Source organism: Microcebus murinus, chromosome 12 (genome assembly GCF_040939455.1).
Source record: "Microcebus murinus isolate Inina chromosome 12, M.murinus_Inina_mat1.0, whole genome shotgun sequence".
NCBI lineage: Eukaryota > Metazoa > Chordata > Mammalia > Primates > Cheirogaleidae > Microcebus > Microcebus murinus.
Window position 1 is genome coordinate 70557721 of NC_134115.1, and position 21922 is coordinate 70579642.

Sequence of the window (21922 nt, forward strand, 5' to 3'; positions counted from 1 at the left end):
AAATAAGTAAAGGGAGGAAGCTAGACCAGTTAGTTTAAAGATTCCTTCCAACCACTAGTCTTTGAGATTTGGTAAGCAGGGTATATATATTAGACAATGTGAAGACAATTAGATGGTTCATATCTGTGCATTTATATACATGCTGGTTAGCACACACCTCATACATACAGGTATACATTGGTTAGGTTTTTTTGGTTTTTTACTGGCAGATATCTGACATTTTCCAAAGGTAGAAGACTTAGAATATCAATTAATAACCCAAATTGGAATTACAACAAAAGTGGCAGGTAAAGCACCAGTAACACAACAGAGATTTGGGCAGAACAGGAGAGGTTCAGGGAAGGAATAGTGTGATGGATGTCTTCTCTTTGCCCCTCCTTATCCACTCTCCTCCCTTCTCAAACCTGCTCTTTGCCCTGGGAGACTGATCTGTATGGTCTATGGCTGTGTTTGGCCAATGGGCAGGCAGTCCCAGCCACAAAAGAGCAAGAAAGAGGAGAGAAAGGACCTTGACTCCCACACTCCTCCCCTGCAGGGGTTACCCTGGACTGTGTCTGGCCCTAGTCCTAAAATCACAACCTCTCAAGGCAGTTCTCTAAAAGGCTTCCAGGTTCCACACTCTCCTGTTAATCTAGGCCTGGGGATAGTACCAGCTCTGCTACCACTAGCCCCAGTTTACTTCTCTCACTCATGGTTTCCCCCACACCCTGTCGATGCAATCATGAAAAGGTCCTTTCTTAAAGCCTCTTCAAATTATCTTCATTTGAGAGTGCCATCTCTTCCGTGCTGAGACCCTGACAGATTCAAACAGAAATGAGGTCATACAACATACCTCCACTGCTCTACTCCAAATCTAATCTTTCTGAGAGGATAAAGGAAAAGAAGATTAAGAAGTTCGTTTGTGAGTTCTAGTATTTTTTGTTTTAGAAGCCAGACTGTTGTAGGAATAGAACAGACATTTGCTATACCTTTAAGATAAAGGAGAGAGAGAAAATGCTCAGTTAACCAAATGTATTCATGCTCAGATTCCCTCATAGAACTGTCATTAAACTACAATTTCTTTAGCAATCAAACCTATTACTCACCTCAACAAGCTGTTCTTTCTGTTCAGAGAGTTTACAGGCATATTCAGCCAAAGCTTCTAAATTTCCTTCTACTCCAGTAAGTTTTAATGCTTTTAGAACCACATGATCAGCATGGTATTTTAACAGATCTGCTGCCAGCTGTGTTGCTGTACTATGAAGCTGCAGATGTAGGGGGTAAAGGGTGATGAAGGAAAAAAACAAACAATAAGGTTTTGTGGCCAAGCACCTCATAAGCACTTTAAAAACTAAAGAGGAGAAATCTCAAAGCAGTCCCACTTGTTCCACTGAGGGGAAAGTGTTGAGCTCCCTGTGGGAACCGCAGGAGTTGTGTAGCACTGGGGAGCGTATAGGTTCTCCTAAGGGTAGGAGCAATGTCTAATTCATCCTTGAATCCCTTGGGGCTGACAGTAATGCTGTTTGTAGAAGATGAACTGGTCACAGGGTGGCTGAGCAGTCTGGTCCACTTCTCATCCTATTATCAGCCAGATCTTTCCCACATAGCTTCTCTCTTACTTAAAAAATGCTTCTACTGCTCTTAAAGTTGGTGAGGAATAGAACAGTATCAAAAGTGTGGTATTTAGAGTACTAAGAGAAAAATCAAATGGCAGTTCAGGATCATTAATAAGTTTTTTAGCATACTTTTGGAAAATTATCAATGGGAGATTTAGTCAATTAGGTATTCAATATCATTTTATTAACACCTACATTATGGCCGGCACTGTACTAGACACACTGGACATACATGACAAGTAGAACCTGATCCCTGCCCTCAGGGAGGTTGTAGTCTCTCTATACTTGCCATCCAGAACTTTACTCTCTTACCTATATGAATAAATTGGTTCCCAAGATAATAGATAAAAGGATAACAAAAACCCTAAAGTTTTATTTAACTTTGGGTGGAATGGATTTTAAGCATTACTCACTCTCATTGGGACACTATTAACTCCAAAATCTTTTCTTCTTATCCTGTCTTTTTTTTTTTTTTTATGATGTGACAAGTTATTTGGGGGTTGTCTAGAAACAGATCATTTTTAATAACATTGTCTAAGAAAAATATGACTTTGAATTAAGCCTATTTGAATAAAGCCTATTTGAATGATTTCTTTTTCTCTGGGAGTAGTCCAATGTCAATTCAAATTATAGGACTTTCTACAAAATAACAATAGGGCAATGTGCATTCATGCAACCAAGTGAGAATAATTACAGTCAGAAACAAAGACGTTAAAATTCACTTTCCTTTGGAAACTAAATGCCACATAACAATTTAAAAGGATTTAATTTAACCTGCAGGGCCTTAGAGAATATCTAATGCCAGCCCTTTATTGTACAGACTATGAGACAGGTCCACAGAGATTGAGTGACTTGCCAAAGTCATGTAATTCTTACAAATGGTTCTGGAGACAACTCATTAACAACCGTAAGAGAGGAAGAGAGAACAAATGTGAAGTTCCTGCTCTGTGCAATGTCCTGACAGCAGCTTTATACACATTATCTCCCTTATAGGAATTCTTCAAGGTTGATGTGGTTATTCCCATTTAAGATATAAGGAAAATGAAGCCTGTGGAAAGTCATCAGATATAAGGAAAATGAAGCCTGTGGAAAGTCATCAGATATAAGGAAAATGAAGCCTGTGGAAAGTCATCAATCTATCACCAAAGGATTTCATGTTCTACTGATAGGATGTTAACAATACTTTAGTTAACATTGAATAAGCTGGAATAAAATAGGTAGGCTTTAAATACAGCATAGAAAATCATGTTCTTCTATTTTTTTTTTTTTTTTGAGACAGAGTCTCACTTTGTTGCCTAGGCTAGAGTGAGTGCCGTGGCGTCAGCCTAGCTCACAGCAACCTCAGACTCCTGGGCTCAAGCGATCCTTCTGTCTCAGCCTCCCAAGTAGCTGGGACTACAGGCATGCGCCACCATGCCCGGCTAATTTTTTCTATATATATTAGTTGGCCAATTAGTTTCTTTCTATTTATAGTAGAGACGGGGTCTCGCTCTTGCTCAGGCTGGTTTTGAACTCCCGACCTCGAGCAATCCGCCCGCCTCGGCCTCCCAGAGAGCTAGGATTACAGGCTTGAGCCACCGCGCCCGGCCGATGTTCTTCTATTTTTAATGGAATGTTTAAATTGAGGTTTCAATAGAGGTATCAGTACCAAGTAAAATGTAAAACAGATCACCATGCATACCATTTATTAAGAAACTCCAAAAACCAATTTCATTTTCTTCAGTCCTTGACCCTCTTCAAAAATAAAAAAAAAAAAAGAATTAAGAAATTAGAGCTAAGGAAGAAGTGAGGTTTTCATGAGGCAGTTTTGTTTGGAGAGCTGATGGGTGCTCCACCTCTAGGCACACCTCAAAGTGGAGTGGAGCAACATGACATGGGCATTGGTGGGTGGGGACAGGAAAGCATCTGAAGAACACACTAAAGTACCCATGAGAGAGAAAGTCAACTTTAAAAGTCTACCAAGCCTCAAACCATCTTATAAGAGCACTGGTCATTAAGAACTTTCTGTCTCCCAACTTCCTCTCTTCTCTCCCTGGTTCCAGAACCTGGCAAAAATCATAAGTAGCAGCTACATAATAGAGGGGGAAGGGAGTGAAAAAGAGAGAAGAGACCACATCTTCCCCAAAAGCTCTAGGTAAGTAGCGAACAGGGGAGAAGTCCTCCAACTTAATGAATATTGAAAAACTGACTAATATATTGGAATGAACATTCTAATTTTTGAAATGAGATTAGGTTTTATGACTCAAAGCAGGAATTGGCAAACTTTATCTGTAGAAGGTCAGATAGTAAATATTTCAGGCTTTTCAGGCCACATAGGCTGTATTACAACTACTCAACTCTGTTGTTGTAGTACAAAAACAGTAGACAGACAACGTGTACACAAAAGGGCAGGATTATGTTCCAAAATACTCTACATACAAAAGCAGACAGCTCAATCATAGTTTATGAATCCCTGACTTAGAGTGATCACAGGACTTCCAATTACCTGACAGTGGCCAAGTAAGTCATAAGGGGACCAAGTTTTCATTCAGGAAACAGAGAAATCTTCCCAAACAAAAAAATATTTTTAAAAATCAACTTTAGTGAGGTATAATTTATATACAACAAAATGTCCTCATTTTAAAGGTACACTTTGGTGACTTTTGATAAACATATACAGCCATGTAACTACCGCAATTAAGATTCCAAATATTTCCATTACTCCAAAAAGTTTTACCATTCCCTTTGTAGTACATATACCCCAACTTCTGACCCTAGGCAGCCACCGATCTGATTTCTGTCATTATAAATAATTTTTTGCCTTTTCTAGAACTTTTTTCTAAATAGAATTTTATATATACTTTTTTTGTGCCTGGCTTCCTTCACTCAGCATACTATCTTACTGATTCATCCATATTGTTATATGTATCAGTATTATTCTTATTGCTAAATGATATTTGGTAGAGTTATTCCAAAATTCATTTATCAATTCTCATATTGACAGAAATCTAGGCTTGTATCCAGTTTTTGGCTGGTATGAACAAAACTGCTATGCATATTCACGTACAAGCTTTGAAAATGATGGCTCTAATAAAATGGTGGCTTCAAAATAACTATGTCAAAGGAAAACTTTTAAAACCATTTTCTAGGCACATGGGTATACTAACACTAATGCATTTCATACATACCATACAACATGAAAATCTACAAAGAACTGTAAGAGGCTAAATTTCAAACTATACTTACTTCTTTCTTAAGTTCATTAAGACTGTGACCAATTTTCAAAATACTGAGTTCCAGTTCTTCAGCAATGCTTTTTGTTTTCTTGCTTTGCTAAAAATTTCAAAAAGTACATATGTAGTGTTACCTCATCTTTTAATCTGTTAATTCCAATTTTATTTGAACTATAAATTACAATAAATTTTAATATCATTCTGTGAAGAATAAGTAGTAATTTTTGAAATTTACTTGTTTAAGGATAGAGTAAAACATAAAATTTTAGTTATTTAGTTACATTTTTCCATGCTAACTATAAATAGGTAAACTTTTAAAACCTAATTTTCTTTAATAAATTCATCATGTCTAAAACTAATCTCTTTTATTTCTGCCTAGAATGTTCATCCCTTAACCAAGATAAAATTTAAAATCCTATTCATCTTTAAGACCTTACACAATGTCTCCTTCTCAAAAGGCCTTCTCAGATCACGCAATCTCAATTAGACCCTCTTCTTACCTGCACTCATCTTTCCTCTCAGGGGTCCTCAAACTTTTTAAACAGGGGGCCAGTTCACTGGCCCTCAGACCGTTGGAGGGCCATTGGAGAGTGCGGCGCACAGTCCACTCACACGCACTGTGGGCCCAGGACAAGTCAGCTGCTAAGCAGGACAGGTAGCGGTGGCAAAAACACCCGGCAGGCAGGATAAATGTCCTCAGGGGCCACATGTGGCCCAAGGGGCATAGTTTGAGGACCCCTCCATCATCCCAGTTTGCAATTACATATTTATTTTTGGGTTATTTTTATTTGTTCATTTGTTTGAAGTCTATCTTCCCCACTAGGCCTATATGAGCTCCATGCAAGCTGGGCTCGTCACTATTTCATTCACCAATGAATCCAAGTACCTGGCATAGCAAATGGCAGGTAGTTGGCATTCAGTTCTTTGCATGAGTAAATCAACGTTAAATGTCAATACCTTCATGAAGCTTTCTTGACTCCTCTTCCTAAATATAACTTCATCCTCCTTCAAACCCTCTCAACACATAATCTATACCTTCTCTTAGGACACTTTCAAAGCTTTTTATACTTCTCTCACAACTTCCTATAGATTTCTACATAGTAAAATTCTTGCAGGCAAAGACTTTGTCTCACTCATCTTTAGATTTCTGGTGCCTGCCATATAAAAGGCACTCAGTAACAACTGCTAAAAAAAAAATGAAGGAATGAAAAAGATATCTGGCATGTAGAATCAGAGATCTGAGCACTTGCAAAATATGTGAAGGGTACTAATTGCAAATTTAAGGTTTTTTTTTTTAAGACAAAGTCTCACTCTGTTGCCCAGGCTAGAATGCTGTGGCATCAGCCTAGCTCACAGCAACCTCAAACTTCTGGGCTCAGGTGATCCTCCTACCTCAGCCTCCCGAGTAGCTGAGACTACAGGCATGTGTCTTCATGCCTACCTAATTTTTTATATACATATATATTTTTTTAGTTGTCCAGCCAATTTCTTTCTATTTTTTTAGTAAAGGCGGGGTTTGCTCTTGCTCAGGCTAGTCTCGAACTCCTGAGCTCAAACAACCCACCCACCTCGGCCTTTCAGAGTGGTAGGATTACAGGCGTGAGCCACTGGCCAAATTTAAGTATTGATATAATCGAATTACCGACACAGAGCATTTCATCACAAGAAACTTTTTTTTTTTGAGACAGGGTCTCACTCTATCATCCGGGGCTAAAGTGGAGTGGTGTCATCATAGCTCACTGTAACCTCAAACTCCTGGGCTCAAGCAATCCTCCCACCTCAGCCTCCCAAGTTGCTGGAACTACAGGCACATGCCACCACGCCCAGCTAATTTCTCTATTTGGTGAGAGATGGTGTCTCGCTCATGCTCAGGCTGGTCTTGAACTCCTGGCCTCAAGCAATCCTCCCATCTCATCTACCAAAGTGCTAGGATTACAGGTATGAACCACAGTGCCTGGCCACAAGAAACTATTTATAGTGAATGTTGAGAACAAAATTTAACATTGAAGCAATCTACACTTAGATTATATATCACACAGATAATTCCAACTAAACACAAAATATTGCTCAAATCTCTTATATCACTCTACTCTAGGGCAAGATTCCCTATTAATATGAGCATTATACTGTTTTGATGCCAAGAAAATATCTGAGAAATCTGTGATTCATGTCTACTTTCATTCATAAATCAATATATTTATAAGAAAGTCCCAATCTCAACCATATTCACCCTCCTTTTTTGTCCTTACTGCCAAAGGATTTCAGATTTGCTCTATTTCTACTGTATGTTATAAACCACGTTAAATACTTTTTTGACAAAGCCTAGGCCTAGGAAACAAATAAATGATGCCAGAGAAATGTCCCAGGGCTCTGTCTCTCAATTTTGCTATTCATCTTCTATAAGAGATTGTGCACACACTTCCTATGCTGGCCTACTTCTGTCAGTACTGGCCACTCTTATTCCAATAACCACCTATGTTTAAGCACATCAGCTGCCTATTTAAGGCTCATGATGTGGCTGCCCACCAATTTGAGACCAGGAATCTATGCAAAGGTGAAATATCTTTGGGTAGCTAGATCTACCCTTGTCTTCACTGCCTCTAGACCTCAATAAGTTTTCTAAAGCATTGTGTCTATAAGTCAGTTGTCCTCAGAGTTAAGAACTGTGCACATCTAAATGGCTCCGACAATAAGACTCAGGTCCCAAGAACCTCTAGGTGGGGGTCTACTCCTCTGCTCTTCACTCTGAAGAAGGATTTTAGAGAATAATTTTCCAGAGGTGAGTTTGGTAGAAGAGTGGGGACAATAGGGTCAACTAATGTTGATGACAGAGGCACAGAATCCAGACTGGGCAGTTGAGAAACAGTGAGCCTGGAAATGTCAAGTACAGTGAGAGGTGGACAGGAAGGATAGTTTGGCCAAATAGGAGGGAAGAAAGGGATGATACATCCTTGCCCCATCCTGGACCAAATTCATACCCTTGGTGATTATGTTAGCTCCGTATCTCTCAAAGCTTTAGGGAAAAACTATTACATAGAATTACTTTGATGAAAAAAAGGTCTTACAGCTTGAATCCACACAGAAATTAACTGCTGCACTTCCATTCTTGTCTGAGTTGACAGTTCCAAGATGCGTTCCCTGTGCTCATGGCTGGTGTAAGCAGAATCAGTAAAGTCCTCCGTATGTTCCAAGATGGCTTCTAATGTTGCAGAAAGGTTCTCTTTGGACTGAAAATAAAGATTCTCCCGAAGAGCTTCAATATTCATCTGAGAACAAATAGGACATATATTCATGTGAGTCAATATTCCAACCTGACCAAAATGGAGTGTAATTTCTAATAGTACCCAGGAAAACACTAGGAATTTCTTTCCTAAGCAGAAGGAAAATACAACCTCCAATAATAATTATATTTTCCACTAACCCAGAAGGACACATTGCTCAAGAGGTATCAATGGCCATGCAAAGCTTCATTCCCAGAGTCATTAACACAATGACATTCCAAAAGATCAGTGAATACTAAGGCAGAAAGAGTATCATCATGTAGTAATAGGTAGGAAAAATGAACCAGCCTCCAGGTAAAGGATTTGCATCTGAGAAAGTGCCTAGGCAAAGTCCTGTAAGATAGTAATATGTTACACAAATATGATATGTGCTAAGCCTGGGGGAATGGGTGTAGAAAATGTGGGGTATGATTGGGACTGGAGAAGGCATCAATTTTTCCTTTACTAATTCAGCAAAGACTCTCAGAGTCACCCAACTGGTCTCCCTACATTTTGTTTGATATCCTCAACAGCACCTCACTGGCCCAAACATCCTCTACCAGGAGGCCTGTAAAATCTCTCTAAAATGCAAAACGTCTGATATTGCTACCTCCCTCTAACCAGCTCCTCACCATCTATAGAGACTCAAGCCCAAACTTCTATGGTATAGCACACAATCCTCTATGGTCTTGTCTTTATAAACCTCTCCAACAATCTGTCTCAGCCCCTGAACTCCAAGCAACCTCTCACTTCAGCCACTGTTTGGAGTTCCTTGAATGTGTGAGTGTGATGAACACATGCTCACTTGTGAAGTCTTTCTCTCATTCAACTTTCTAAGATACGTTTTGCCACTTCTGCCTTATTTAACTTTTGATTCGTGAAATATATCACACAGACAACTTGGACCAAGGGCAATAGCAGTGATGCTCAATATCATGGTTACAATTAATGTGATAATAAGGATAGCTTACATTTGTTTAGCACTTTAAAGTCCTTTCAACAAATGTTATTTCACGTTAATCCTTATATATGACCCATTTTAACATGACCACGAAAATACCAAAGTTTGGGAAAGTTAAGAGGCCAAAGGGGAGTGTTTGTTTTCCCTTCTCCTCTTGGTCCAAGTTGTATCTAGTTATCAGTCTATCCTAGGTAGACAGGAATTTTTTTAAGCGAAGAATGTAGAAAATAGTAAGGTATGGAATTGACAATGAGGATCTGAAAATTTAAACAGAATTCAAACATAAAAATCAGTTATGTTGACCTCACACCATTTATGTTAAGTTGCTCCTTTAAAAAGAACATAAACATGTTTTTAGATAGTAACTTAGTATTGAGTTTTGTGGGGTTTTTGAAGGCTATTCATTGATATGGTTTCATAAGATTTGTCCATATATTCATAGCACCAAATATAGTAAAGTATCCAGTTTCCCTCTACAGATTATACTCCCCATCAAAACAAAAGTAAAATGCCAAAGACATAACCACTGAAACTGAGCATGTTTGTAACAGTTCTCCTCCGGATGCCTGATGACAAAAGGGGCAGCAGCCATAGGCAGCAACATTCAGCCTGACCCAAAGCAAAAACGCAGAGGCAAGAGGCGAAATACCTGGTTCTAACCTGACTTATTTCCCTAATTATTCTTTGACCTTTGACAACACATCTCCTCTGTCTGCATTTATAAAAAGAGAGGGTTAGAAAAATACTCTCTAAGATCCCTTTCAGCAATAAAATTTCTAAGAGAATTATTGGTCCTTGCAGCTTTTTTTTCCCTCAGGAAGAGGCTTAAGGGTAGGACTGGCATCAGATAAACAAACCTAGAGGTGTACATTGAAAGGTCATGAACTTTGGGATTAAAGAGTACTGGGTCTAAAGATGGGTTCTACCACTTATTACCTTTCCTCCCCAAAGAAATGGATATAATTACATCTACCTAAAAGGGTAGATAGGGACTAAATAAGATATTTATTAAGAGCATGGCCCCTAAAAAGAAATATTCTTTTCATTACTTTCTTTCACCCCATGTTCCTATTAGACTTTTATATAATTAAAAGACAAAGTGCAGTTAAGATGGAAAGAACACCACCCTGTCACAGCCCTGTCTATTACAGACGTGGGTAACTCTTAGCATATTAGAAAACTTCTCAGGGTCTTAGTTTTTCCATCTGTTAAATGAGCAGATTGTACTAGATGATTTCCTAGGGCCTGACTCAGACCCTATAACAGAACATCTTTTACCCACAGAATATCTTTCATCCACAGAACATCTTCACCATCTCTCTGATTTTTCTTTTTTTTTTTTATTTCAGCATAATATGGGGGTACAAATGTTAAGGTTATGTATATTGCTCTTGCCTTCCCTCCCCATCTCTCTGATTTCTGATGAGAAGTCAGTCGCACTGCCTCGTTTCAAATTCCAACTTTGGTTCTTGAGAGGATTATGAGTTCATACATTTAAAGCACTCAGAACAGGGCTGGCACAGAGCAAGGGCTTGATAAATATTAGTGTGTATTACTGTTTTTTAAATTTTAATTATTGCTAATACCATTACTACAGTCTTAAAGTATCAACCCCATAGCATAAGGAAGAGCAGAAATTCTAGCAGAAATGATATGCTATTTACCATCATCCATGAATGATATGGCCCTGCTCAAAAAAATTGGAAGGGAACATCCTTCTAAATGTTGGGTAGGAATGGGAAGGCTACAGCCAAGCATACAGCTAAACAGGGTCACAGTAACTGCTATAACCAAAGACCAGTATTCTTTGTAAATATAACACTAAGTCAAATATTGCTGAACATTAGGTTTGTACATAGTGATACTACTTTAAAGAGATATATCTGCTTCTGAAGCATCATTCTAAAACATTACACAAAAATATAAACACTATATATAATAATGTTCTTTTAACATGAAAAGAAAAAAATCAAAATATATTGTCTTTATTCTTACCTTGAATTCTTTAATTCCAGTAAAAATACTGATAGATGAAATGTCAGTCTCTCCATTCAGTTTACAGTCAGTCACAATTTCAATGACCTTATCTAATGCTACTTTCATGCGGTCAAATACTCCTTCTTTGTTTTTATGGGCTGACTCACAGCTAGGATGCCTGAGACATGTCTTCAAAACAATTGAAAATTTTTATTTTAATATTTGATCCATATCATAACGCACAAAATCTTACAGAGAACATGTCATGCTAATAAAAATGGTTCTTTACCAAAATCTCCTGGATCCCTGGCTCACTCAGCTGCTTCTCCTCACTAAAGTGGAAGCAGGATGAGTAAAAAGCGATAGCAAGGTTAAGTGAAAAACGCAGAGTGCAAAACTATACCTTTATACTTCAATAATAAGGTTACATAAAATTTTTGTGGGAAAAAAAACCCTATCTCTTCATCATGATTAAAACTATTTTAAAATGTTGCCTTACATATTCAAGAACTAAAAAAGAAGGAGGAAAAATAAACAGAGATAAAATATGACTGTGGATGCATCTTTGACTTTTAAAAAAGGATGTAAATGAAAAACTACCCAAGGGCCTCGATAGAACAGAGCCTTCCAAGTGGGCTCCAGGAAGTCTCTGTTTTTGTGGCTTCACTGATCCTAGCATAGAGTAAATACTCTCAAAACAAAAAGGCAATTCTAAACAAATTGCTAATGACACATTTACTATTATAGTTCATTCTTGAATTACACCAATTTGCTGGCCAATTGCTGTTTAGAAATACAAACTTTTGATTGACAATTTTGTTGAGAGTAAAATAAATTACAGAAATGAATTTACAGAATTAAACAAAGGGCTGACTTCATACTCTAATGTTATTTAACAGTCCTAACTTGCTTAGCTTTTTCTAGAGCATGTATACTGGCTCCTCAATGAAACTAGCAAAACGCTGCAGTGAGTGACTGTGTCTGACAGGCTTTGATTCACAGTACCTAATATATTGTCTTCTGCTTAGCTGCTTAATCCAAGCTGACTCGTAGATTAACTACCATTTGAAATTAGGGAAGAAAGTTTAGCATCTTTGTAAATAATAACTGAGATTTGATTATTTGGGCCTATGTTCTAAGTTGTCACTTTGATCTTTTTTAAAATGTAAAATATGTAAATTAAATGCATTTAATCAGATTTTCTATTTATTACTGTATAACACAGTAAAACCAAAAATCTTCTTACCTTTGAAGCTGTGAGAAGCATCATTGTACACTTTTCAAGAACTGCCCTAGCTGCTGCCATTTTTGCCTTTTTCTTTTCATCTTTCAAATCCTAAATATGAAATAAAATCACTGAGCAGTCTAAGATCATGTAAGCAATCCCACTTCTTGAAAAATCATTTATTCAATATTAATAATACTAAAAAAGCTAGTAACATTGATAAGAAAAACAAAACAGGATAAAGTTTTATAAATTGTCACTGTTTTGCTCTAAATACATCAACACAATATGAGTAGAAAAAAAGAGCTCCCCTTAGTAGGGGCAGTAGAGCCAAGAACTGAGACAGAGGAGGAGGCAACCCATGGCTTGCATTCTAGTGGTCTGCCGCACCTGACATCCTTGTGCCCAAGTGCATATACCTCACTCCTATCCAGAAACACCCAACCCATGTCTGACTTAGTTAAAAGTGACTTATTTGTCAGCACCTATTGACTATTATTTCTGTCAAAACAGAGACTTAGCAGTCAATTCTTTTAGAGAGCATGTCTAATGCATCCCATCTAACTGCTGATGCATCTTAATATGAGGTTTATTTGCCCTAATCTTAACCAATATGCTGTTCTGAAATGTTCTTAAGATGTTTCTTGGGTATATAATTTTCCCCAACTATTAACAGATAGATTATGAACACTTAAGCAAGCACTATGTTTTGAGTTTTTGAAGGGGCTTTCTCTTCATGGAGCCTTCAACATAGAATGTGTGCTATTGGCCAGGCACGGTCACTCATGCCTGTAATCCTAGCCTCTGGGAGGCCGAGGCGGGTGGATTGCTCAAGGTCAGGAGTTCAAAACCAGCCTGAGCAAGAGTGAGACCCCGTCTCTACTATAAATAGAAAAAAATTAATTGTCCAACTAATATATAGAAAAAAAATTAGCCAGGCATGGTGGCGCATGCCTGTAGTCCCAGCCACTCGGGAGGCTGAGGTAGTAGGATTGCTTGAGCCAGGAGTTTAAGGTTGCTGTGAGCTAGGCTGACGCCATGGCACTCATTCTAGCCTGGGCAACAAAGCGAGACTCTGTCTCAAAAAAAAGAAAAACAAAAAAAGAATGTGTGCTATTACATGGGGTACCCAAAAACTTGCTGACCCAATCTATAGCAAAACACTCTGATAATGGTTTTGTTACTACAGAGGTTGGCAAATGTTTTCAATAAAAGTCCAGATAAATATTTTAGGCTTTCTGAGCAATATGGTCTCTATTACAACCACTAGATTCTGCCATTGTAATGTAAAAGCAACCATAAATAATACATTAAACAAATGAGCATGGCTGTGTTCCAATAAAACTTTATTTATAGATACTGAAGTCTGAACTACATAAAATTTTTGCCTGTCACAATTAGTCTTTTTTTTTCATTTGTGAGTTGAATTAAAAGCCCTTTCTTACAAATAAGAAAAATATAATGTTTAAAAATGATTTGCCTTTGAAATTTATTTTAATAAATTAGAATAGATTCAAAGTGATCCCTATTATAATATCACTCTCACTCACCTGCACCCTAGTATAGCTTTCTTTAATAGTAGATAGAGATGAAATTACACCTAGTTCACGAGAAACTGCACATAACTCAAAAGCTAAGTCAGGTCACATCTCAAAGCAATGTGTCCTACATGTGAATATCATCCATCATGAGTATCTATCAGAAACAAATTTTGAGGTTGCTTCTAAAATTTCCACCCATTCCTCTTGTCTTTATCATTTTGGACAGGACTTCTTTCAAAACAACCTGTGGGTTTGGTTGACAATGCACCAAGTGTATATGCCATATATAATAGTTGCAAGCCACATATGACACCACACACTGTATATGGTGATAGAAAATGACTGAAAAATATGGCATTGCTACTTGAAAGGGATGGTCCACAGGACAAAACAGAGGCCACTATAAAATCCAGATGGTTCAAGAAGTAGTAAGTGAAGCAACCCAGTACCTCCAAAAGTATTTGCCCTGGCTTTGGGTAAGGCTCTCACCACTGCCACTTTCTATCACCTCAGTCTACAGCACCACCATCCCTCACTGGGTTACTATAATAGCCTCTCAAGTGGTCTCCCTGACTCTGACCTTGTCTCCCTACAAACTATTCTCAACATGGCAGCTAGACTGATACCATTAAAATATGTCAGGAAATGTCACTTGCGTACTTGAAACCTCCAGTGGCTCCCCATTTTACTTAAAGGCAAAGTCCTTACCCAGTTTGGCCTCCCCATTACCTCTTTGGTATTCTTTAAAGACATCATACATTTTTCTGTTTTATTGTCTATCTCCTTCCACCCCCCAATTAAAATGTAAGCTCCATAAGCAGAGAAATTTTTGTCTTTTTATTTACTATTATATCCCCAACATCTAGCATAGTAACTGGTTCACAGCAAGCAGCTGATGAATATTTGCTGAGTAAACTGAATACAATAAATTTGTACTACATCTATTTTCAGAATAATTTGACCATACTAAGGGAGAAAGCATTTGAGCCCTGGATGCATATTCCCTAAAAATGATCCAGGAGAAGCACTTAACAAACAAAGATGTCAAAATGGCTGCTAGTAAGTTCCAAGGGCTCCAAATTTGATGAGTTTAATTTTAAAAATAGGTAACTCTTCAGCCAAAGTATACACAAGTTTTAAAGTATTGGATCATAATCTTACAAGAATTAAAAAAATAAAGGCTCCAGCCAGGCGCAGTGGCTCACGCCTGTAATCCTAGCACTCTGGGAGGGCAAGGCGGGCGGATTGCTCAAGATCAGGAGTTCAAAACCAGCCTGAGCAAGAGCGAGACCCTCATCTCTACTACAAATAGAAAGAAATTAATTGGCCAACTAAAAATATATAGAAAACATTAGCCGGGCATGGTGGCGCATGCCTGTAGTCCCAGCCACTCGGGAGGCTGAGGCAGGAGGATTGCTTGAGCCCAGGAGTTTGAGGTTGCTGTGAGCTAGGCTGACGCCATGGCACTCATTATAGCCTGGGCAACAAAGCAAGACTCTGTCTCAAAAAAAAAAAAAAAATCAATTATTATATATTTAACCTGCTGACAAGATGGACTCATATACAAATACCCCAAAAGGAAAGTCAATATAATATACATATAATATGGATATAATATGATCTTCCACTTGCCTAAATTTAGGAGCTTATAGTCTGAATTGGGGAATAGGCCCACAAAGAATTAATATCATGTCGTAGTGTGAGAACTACAGGCTTTAGAATCAGACATAACTGAATTCAATCTGCTAGCATAGTGACCTTGAGAAAGTTTATTATCCACTCAGGTTCAGTCCCTCATATGTAAATAAACAGTAATAACAATACCTACCTCACAGAGAAGTTTTGAGAATTAAATGAGATCATGTAGAGTAAGTATCTAACACATAGCCAGTGTAAATAATTAATGGGTTAAGTTATTGCTATTAATCATTGTGGTAAGAATAACAGCAACATATAACAAGACACTATAAGAATACATATGATGACTCAATTTATTTGCCTGAGCCCTGGTAGAGGAGTTAAATGGAAAGCTTCATAAAAGAGGAAATACTTAAGTTGTGCCCTGAAGGCAAGTATGACCTTTCTCAGTGTGCAAAGCGGGAACATAATTAATTGTTACATGTGTGCGAAAAAAGGCATACAGAGCTACTTACTTTATCCTGGCTTATTTATGAAAGGCTTGAGACCAAGATTATAGATTTAATAAGGAAAGAAACCAACCTAAATGGTCCCAAAGATCACATCTTTATCTAAACTAAAAAGTATTCATTTATCTGAAGATTTTAAAATGTGGCAAATACATACATTTTGTCTATCTCCAGTCAGATGTGCAAACTCCACCATTTCATTTCCAAATTGACTAAATATTTGGACGAACTCTTGAAAGCTAGTCACTCTCTCTAGTCTTTCCATAGTTGCAAGAACCTGCAAAACAGAGAATATTTTATTATCGAATGACAGATAGGAAAGAGACTGAGATTGTCAAAGCTGAGGCGAGAAGGGAAAAAAAAGGAAATTCTAAATTCTAGGGGCAAGCTGAGAAAGGAGAGCCAGAAAAGACAGAGAAGAAGGGGCTCAGAGAAGAAGAGGCAGATTGAAAAGTTAGAATCATTTAGGGAATGATTTGTTTTTAGGATGAGGAGAAGTGACCTTACTTGAAAATGAAAATGGATTAATGAAACAACTAAATGTACAAATGAAGAGATCATTTATGCAGCCAAGTCTGGAGAAGGTGGTGATGGGCAGGACTGCAGTAATCAAATCTTCAGAGAATTAGGAAGGGCGAAGGATGAAAGACAACACACAAAAGCCTTAAGGCTCTGTGAACCGAGAGAGCAGGAACCCCAGTCTTCTCAGGAAAGCAGAAGGAAGGTCATCTGTGAGTGAGGAGTGGAAAGGGAGGTTTGGGACTTTACAAGCAGGAAAACAGTTTAGACCAGTCAGGAATGGCCTGTGTTGAATAAATTACTTGCCAAGACGCTTTGGGCAGTTAGAGGTAAATAGAAAATGTGAATCTGTAGCACAGCCAATAGACAATGTGTTTTCTTGACATGAGAAATAAAGTAAATAGATGTGAAACATATTTTCAAATACTTTTCTTTAAAATAACAGCACTGGATTAGTTTTAGTCAGACCAAGATAGGTTAAAAAAACACAGATATCCTGTGTTTACTTATTTTCAGTGAGGATATGATGAATATTTGTCATGTTAATCTGCCTTGGCAGCTCAGGAAGTCCAGGCAACTAACACAGATAAGGCACATTACCACCACTGAGCGAACCTCTGTCTTTCAGAGAGGAAGGTTGTTTCTATTCCTCTGGCTCTGCCAGATTCACATCTCCAATTACAAATTTTTTTTTTGGAAACAGAATCTTGTTCTGTTGCCCTGGGTAGAGTGCAGTAGCATCAGCCTAGCTCACAGCAGCAACCTCAGACTCCAGGGCTCAAGCAATCCTCTTGCCTCAGCCTCCAGAGTAGCTGGGACTATAGGCGTGCACCATGATACCCAGCTAATTTTTCTATTTTTAGTAGAGATGGGTCTTGCTCTTGTTCAGACTAGTCTCCTAGGCTCAAACAATCCTCCTGCCTCAGCCTCCCAGAGTGCTAGGATTATAGGCATGAGCCACCACATCTGGCCTCTAATTACTTTTTAAACTTTTATTTTTTGATTCATTCAACACCTATCAGGTGTTTCGTCCTAAAACTCTACTAGGATGACCCCTTCCCTGGCTGCCTGCCCTCCCCCTTGCCTAAGGAATGATCCAGGAAAAGAAGTGATCATGTACACCCTGGGTTCCTGGATGATCGAGAAGTACAACCATTACCTAAGAGACTAGCAGGAGTTCTGGATTGGAAGAGTATAAATTCATTCTCTAAATTTTGTGATTATTAATAGTTAGGGACTCTGTATACAGAAATTTTGTAACTGTGCATAATTATGGTTTCCACTGATTTAATTTAGTCTTGAATTTATAACTTGTTACTCTCTGATATGGAAAAACAAAAAGACTGAAGAATTCAGTATTTTTTATCAACTAGGTTTCTACTACAGACATGACCATGGTGCTCAGCTTTTCTTTTGGAATGTTATACACATTTAAAGCTTTTACCAACAAGCCTCAACAAGTAGATAATGATTTTCTGAGAAGAAACATTATTTGCATTCAAAAGTCTAGGCCTAGTACACACATCATTTAAGAATTACAGGTATAAAAGAAATACTACTTTTAAACTATAGATAATTAGAGTTATAAACAATTATAATAGACAAGCATTGCCAAATTACCTGAAATTAATCTAAAAAACACTTTTGAAGAGAACATTGAAAGGCAAAAGTATAACAACACCAGGAAGGCAGCAAGTACCTTATTTCTTGATGTTATTATCTGTTTAATGACTACTCGGTCTGCCAGCAACAACACTTTTGTCACTGAAGAAAGAAGTAATCTTGCAGCTTTTATAACTCCTGTTTTGTCTGTAAAAATTGTGATCTGGCCATCAGATTTGGGGTGATTCAAGTTGGTTACATCTGTAAGTGCTGCAATTGTTTCTCCTAATAAGAAAGGAGAAGAGGAAAAGTTAAATTGGCAGTAAGACACATTTAAATTAAAATCTAGATTTTAATCTTCAAGGTAAGGAGCATGATGGAGAGAAACCTGGCTTGGGAGTCTTACTTCAGAAGAAAACAATTTCACCATGATGATCAGAGGGATTATCCTCATGAAGCTTTCTAATCAAAACAGCACATTCTTAAAGAGTCTGTAGTTTTCTAATCAAAAGTAACAGCACAGTTTTAAAGAACTGTGAAAAATTTTTACCTTCATCCAGTTTCAAAAATATCATAATCTTTATTTCCAGTGGCACTGCAAACTATACAATCTAAAATTCTCCTGCTCTATAAGACAGTAAGAGAAGTCCCAGGAGTGTAAAACCAAAGTAGCAGCTAAAACCAAAGCAGTAAGAAGGTGCCAAGGCTTGGGCTGGGGCCAGACCAGAGGAAAGGTAGGAAAAGGGGCCATTGCTTATCTCCACAACTAGAAAGGGCTTGGGTTTTTAGAAATGCTCAGGGAAAAAAGAAAGATAAGGCTTTGGGCCCCATGGGATGACATCTTCAACAAAAAGGGGGCCTGGAAAGAACTGCCAGGCGAAGGGAAATAATACACAAGTTTGTCTGTCAGGCAGCCTGAACTCTGAGTAGGGAAAGTAAACAAAGCAGAAGCTACCCTGCCAATAATTCAAACTACAGGCTGACCCTCACTCAGGTTTGCTGTTTGAATTTATACTTCTTATGATATCCAGTGGAAACCATTCTACCAAATGAACTCCAAACCCTCTTGAAAAATTCTCTTCTTCACTATTGCTGTCAAACCTTTTGGTTTCTATAATGGCAATTATATCCACCAATAAAACAATATAAATGTTCGCCTCCTCAAGACTATAATATTCTCCAAACCTCCTCACTGTTAAAGTTAACAAGAATAAAATAAAAATAAACTTTTTTTTTTTTTTGAGACAGAGTCTCGCTTTGTTGCCCAGGCTAGAGTGAGTGTCGTGGCATCAGCCTAGCTCACGGCAATCTCAAACTCCTGGGCTCAAAAAAAAAACAAAAAAAAACCTCCTGGGCTCAAGCAATCCTGCTGCCTCAGCCTCCCAAGTAGCTGGGACTACAAGCATGCACCACCATGCCCGGCTAATTTTTTCTCTATATATTAGTTGCCTAATTAATTTCTTTCTATTTATAGTAGAGACAGGGTCTTATTCTTGCTCAGGCTGGTTTCGAACTCCCAACCTGGAGCAATCTGCCCGCCTCAGCCTCCCAGAGTGCTAGGATTACAGGTGTGAGCCACCACACCTGGCCAAAAATAAACTTTTAAGTATCTTATAGTGTTCAAGATAATTTTTTAAGTCCTAAATAAACCTGTGTGCATAATGGATTGATTTTCTCACAAAAGCCCTCTTGTCAATTCTATTACATACACACACTAATGGTATCAGCCATAGGCTAAGTATCTTAAATATTGGAATCTTAATGGACAGACCACAAGGTGTGATATGCTAAAAGTCAATATTTAGAAAGATCAGTCTGATGGGAGCACATAGCACAGAATGGAAAGTGAGACTTAAAGCCAGGCTACTATTTCAACTGTGGGAGTGAGACAGTAGGGACCTTTATAGGATGGCAGGTAGCTATAGGAAAATAAAGAAGATGATTGGGAGATACTGAGGAAAGAAAACATAAAATTGGTATCTGACCAGTGATAAGAAAGAAAGGAAGAATGAAAAAATAGCTTCAAAGCTGTGAACCCAAGTCACTTAAAGAAAATTCCAGAAGGGCATAGGAAAGGAGATAATAAATTTAGTTGCAGACAACAGAAGCTTGAAATGACACAGAATTCATAAAAGATAAGCCACAAGATAGAGACTAGTAATGCAGATTCTACGTGGCCAGCCTCCAAGATGATCTCCACCTACTGGTACTCACAATCTTATGTCATCCCCTCCCGGTCACACCAAGGTTTGTATGACAGAAGGGATGGCATATCACTTCCAAGATCAGGTTATAAAAGAACTAAGGAGCCGGGCGCGGTGGCTCACGCCTGTAATCCTAGCTCTTGGGAGGCTGAGGCGGGCGGATTGCTCAAGGTCAGGAGTTCAAAACCAGCCTGAGCAAGAGCGAGACCCTGTCTCTACTATAAATAGAAAGAAATTAATTGGCCAACTGATATATATAAAAAATTAGCCGGGCATGGTGGCTCATGCCTGTAGTCCCAGCTATTCGGGAGGCTGAGGCAGAAGGATTGCTCGAGCCCAGGAGTTTGAGGTTGCTGTGAGCTAGGCTGATGCCACGGCACTCACTCTAGCCTGGGCAACAAAGCGAGACTCTGTCTCAAAAAAAAAAAAATAAATAAAAAAATAAAAGAACTAAGGAAGCCACCTTGGTGTGTCTGTCTGTCTGTCTCTCTCTCTCTCTGAAGGAAGCTAGCTGCCATGTACTAAGCAGCCCATACTATTAATACAATGAGGCCTACTGAGGACTCTGACCAACAGCTAGCAGGGAAGTGAAGCCTCCCAACAACTACAGGAGGGAGCCTGGATGCAGATCCTGCCGTCCAGCCAAGCTTTCAGATGACTGAGGCAGGGTGGACACTTTGACTGCAACTTCATGAGACACACTGACCCAAACCACCCAGTTAAGTTGCTTCCTGTCCTGACCCTAAAAACTGTGTGAGATAATAAATGTTTGTAGTTTTAAATGGCTAAGTTTGGTTAATTTGTTACAGAGCAACAGGTAACTTATACAAAGTTTCTATGGCAAAATAATACAGAGAACAAAAGTGCTCAGAACTAAAGCTTAACAAAAACAGAAAGGGGCAGGAAGAAAGCATCAGTTTGCATCCAATCAGCAATAGCTGAAAGGATGAAATGTTTCCCATTCCTCTAGATACTTGGTCAACTTTTCCTGTAGTTCTCAATCACCAAAGATATCACATATGAGGTTGCACATATGGCATTATTCAACCTTTCCATTTTCTGACTAAACCCTAGGCATTTAATTCATAGGATGGTAACATTTGGTCAGATCCATCAAGGCAGTCAAATGCTTCCTTAATATTATAAAGATGTTCAATATCTAGACTGTTCAGAAATTAGTTCTGTGAAAAAGTCACAAAGCTTCATATCTTCTAGCTTCATGGTTGTCATTTTTAATTTATTATATGAAATTAGTTTTATCTTATCAGGAAAACCCAAAGTCAAACAAACACAGATATTATTAAGCTTCCATATAAAATATAAACCTTGCCTGGTAGCCAAGTAAAAAGTAACAATAAAATGCAAGAGTCCAACACAGGAAAATACGAATAAAAAATAATTATTATGACAACTATTTATCAAGTGCTTGTTATGTGCCAAATACATACATGCATCATATCAAAACACCTCTATAAACACTAACAGCCCCATTTTATAGATGAGAACACTGAGACTTAAAAATATTTAATAGCTTGCCTAATGTCACACTGCTAGCAAGGGGAAAAGTAGGGCTTGAAATCCAGGCAGTGTGACCTTAAAGTTCTAGTTCTTTATCCCTACTTTATATTATTTCCCTCAAATAAATGCTAACTTGTTCAGAGGAGAAAATGATTAGTTTG

The 21922-nt window shown here is 38.2% G+C and overlaps 1 protein-coding gene across 2 annotated transcripts in view; it reads right to left on the reverse strand.

The window, feature by feature from the left end:
* The window catches only part of CTNNAL1 (catenin alpha like 1), a 68497-nt gene that overhangs the window by 28582 nt on the left and 17993 nt on the right, over window positions 1–21922 (reverse strand). For both annotated transcript variants that reach the window (XM_012736775.2, XM_076008903.1), the window contains 7 exons: window positions 18137–18324; window positions 16076–16195; window positions 12252–12341; window positions 11024–11194; window positions 7873–8073; window positions 4821–4907; window positions 1086–1244 (listed from right to left, as the gene is read on the reverse strand). In XM_012736775.2, the coding sequence (XP_012592229.1) occupies window positions 1086–1244; window positions 4821–4907; window positions 7873–8073; window positions 11024–11194; window positions 12252–12341; window positions 16076–16195; window positions 18137–18324 (1016 nt within the window). The remainder of the gene's footprint in view (window positions 1–1085; window positions 1245–4820; window positions 4908–7872; window positions 8074–11023; window positions 11195–12251; window positions 12342–16075; window positions 16196–18136; window positions 18325–21922) is intronic.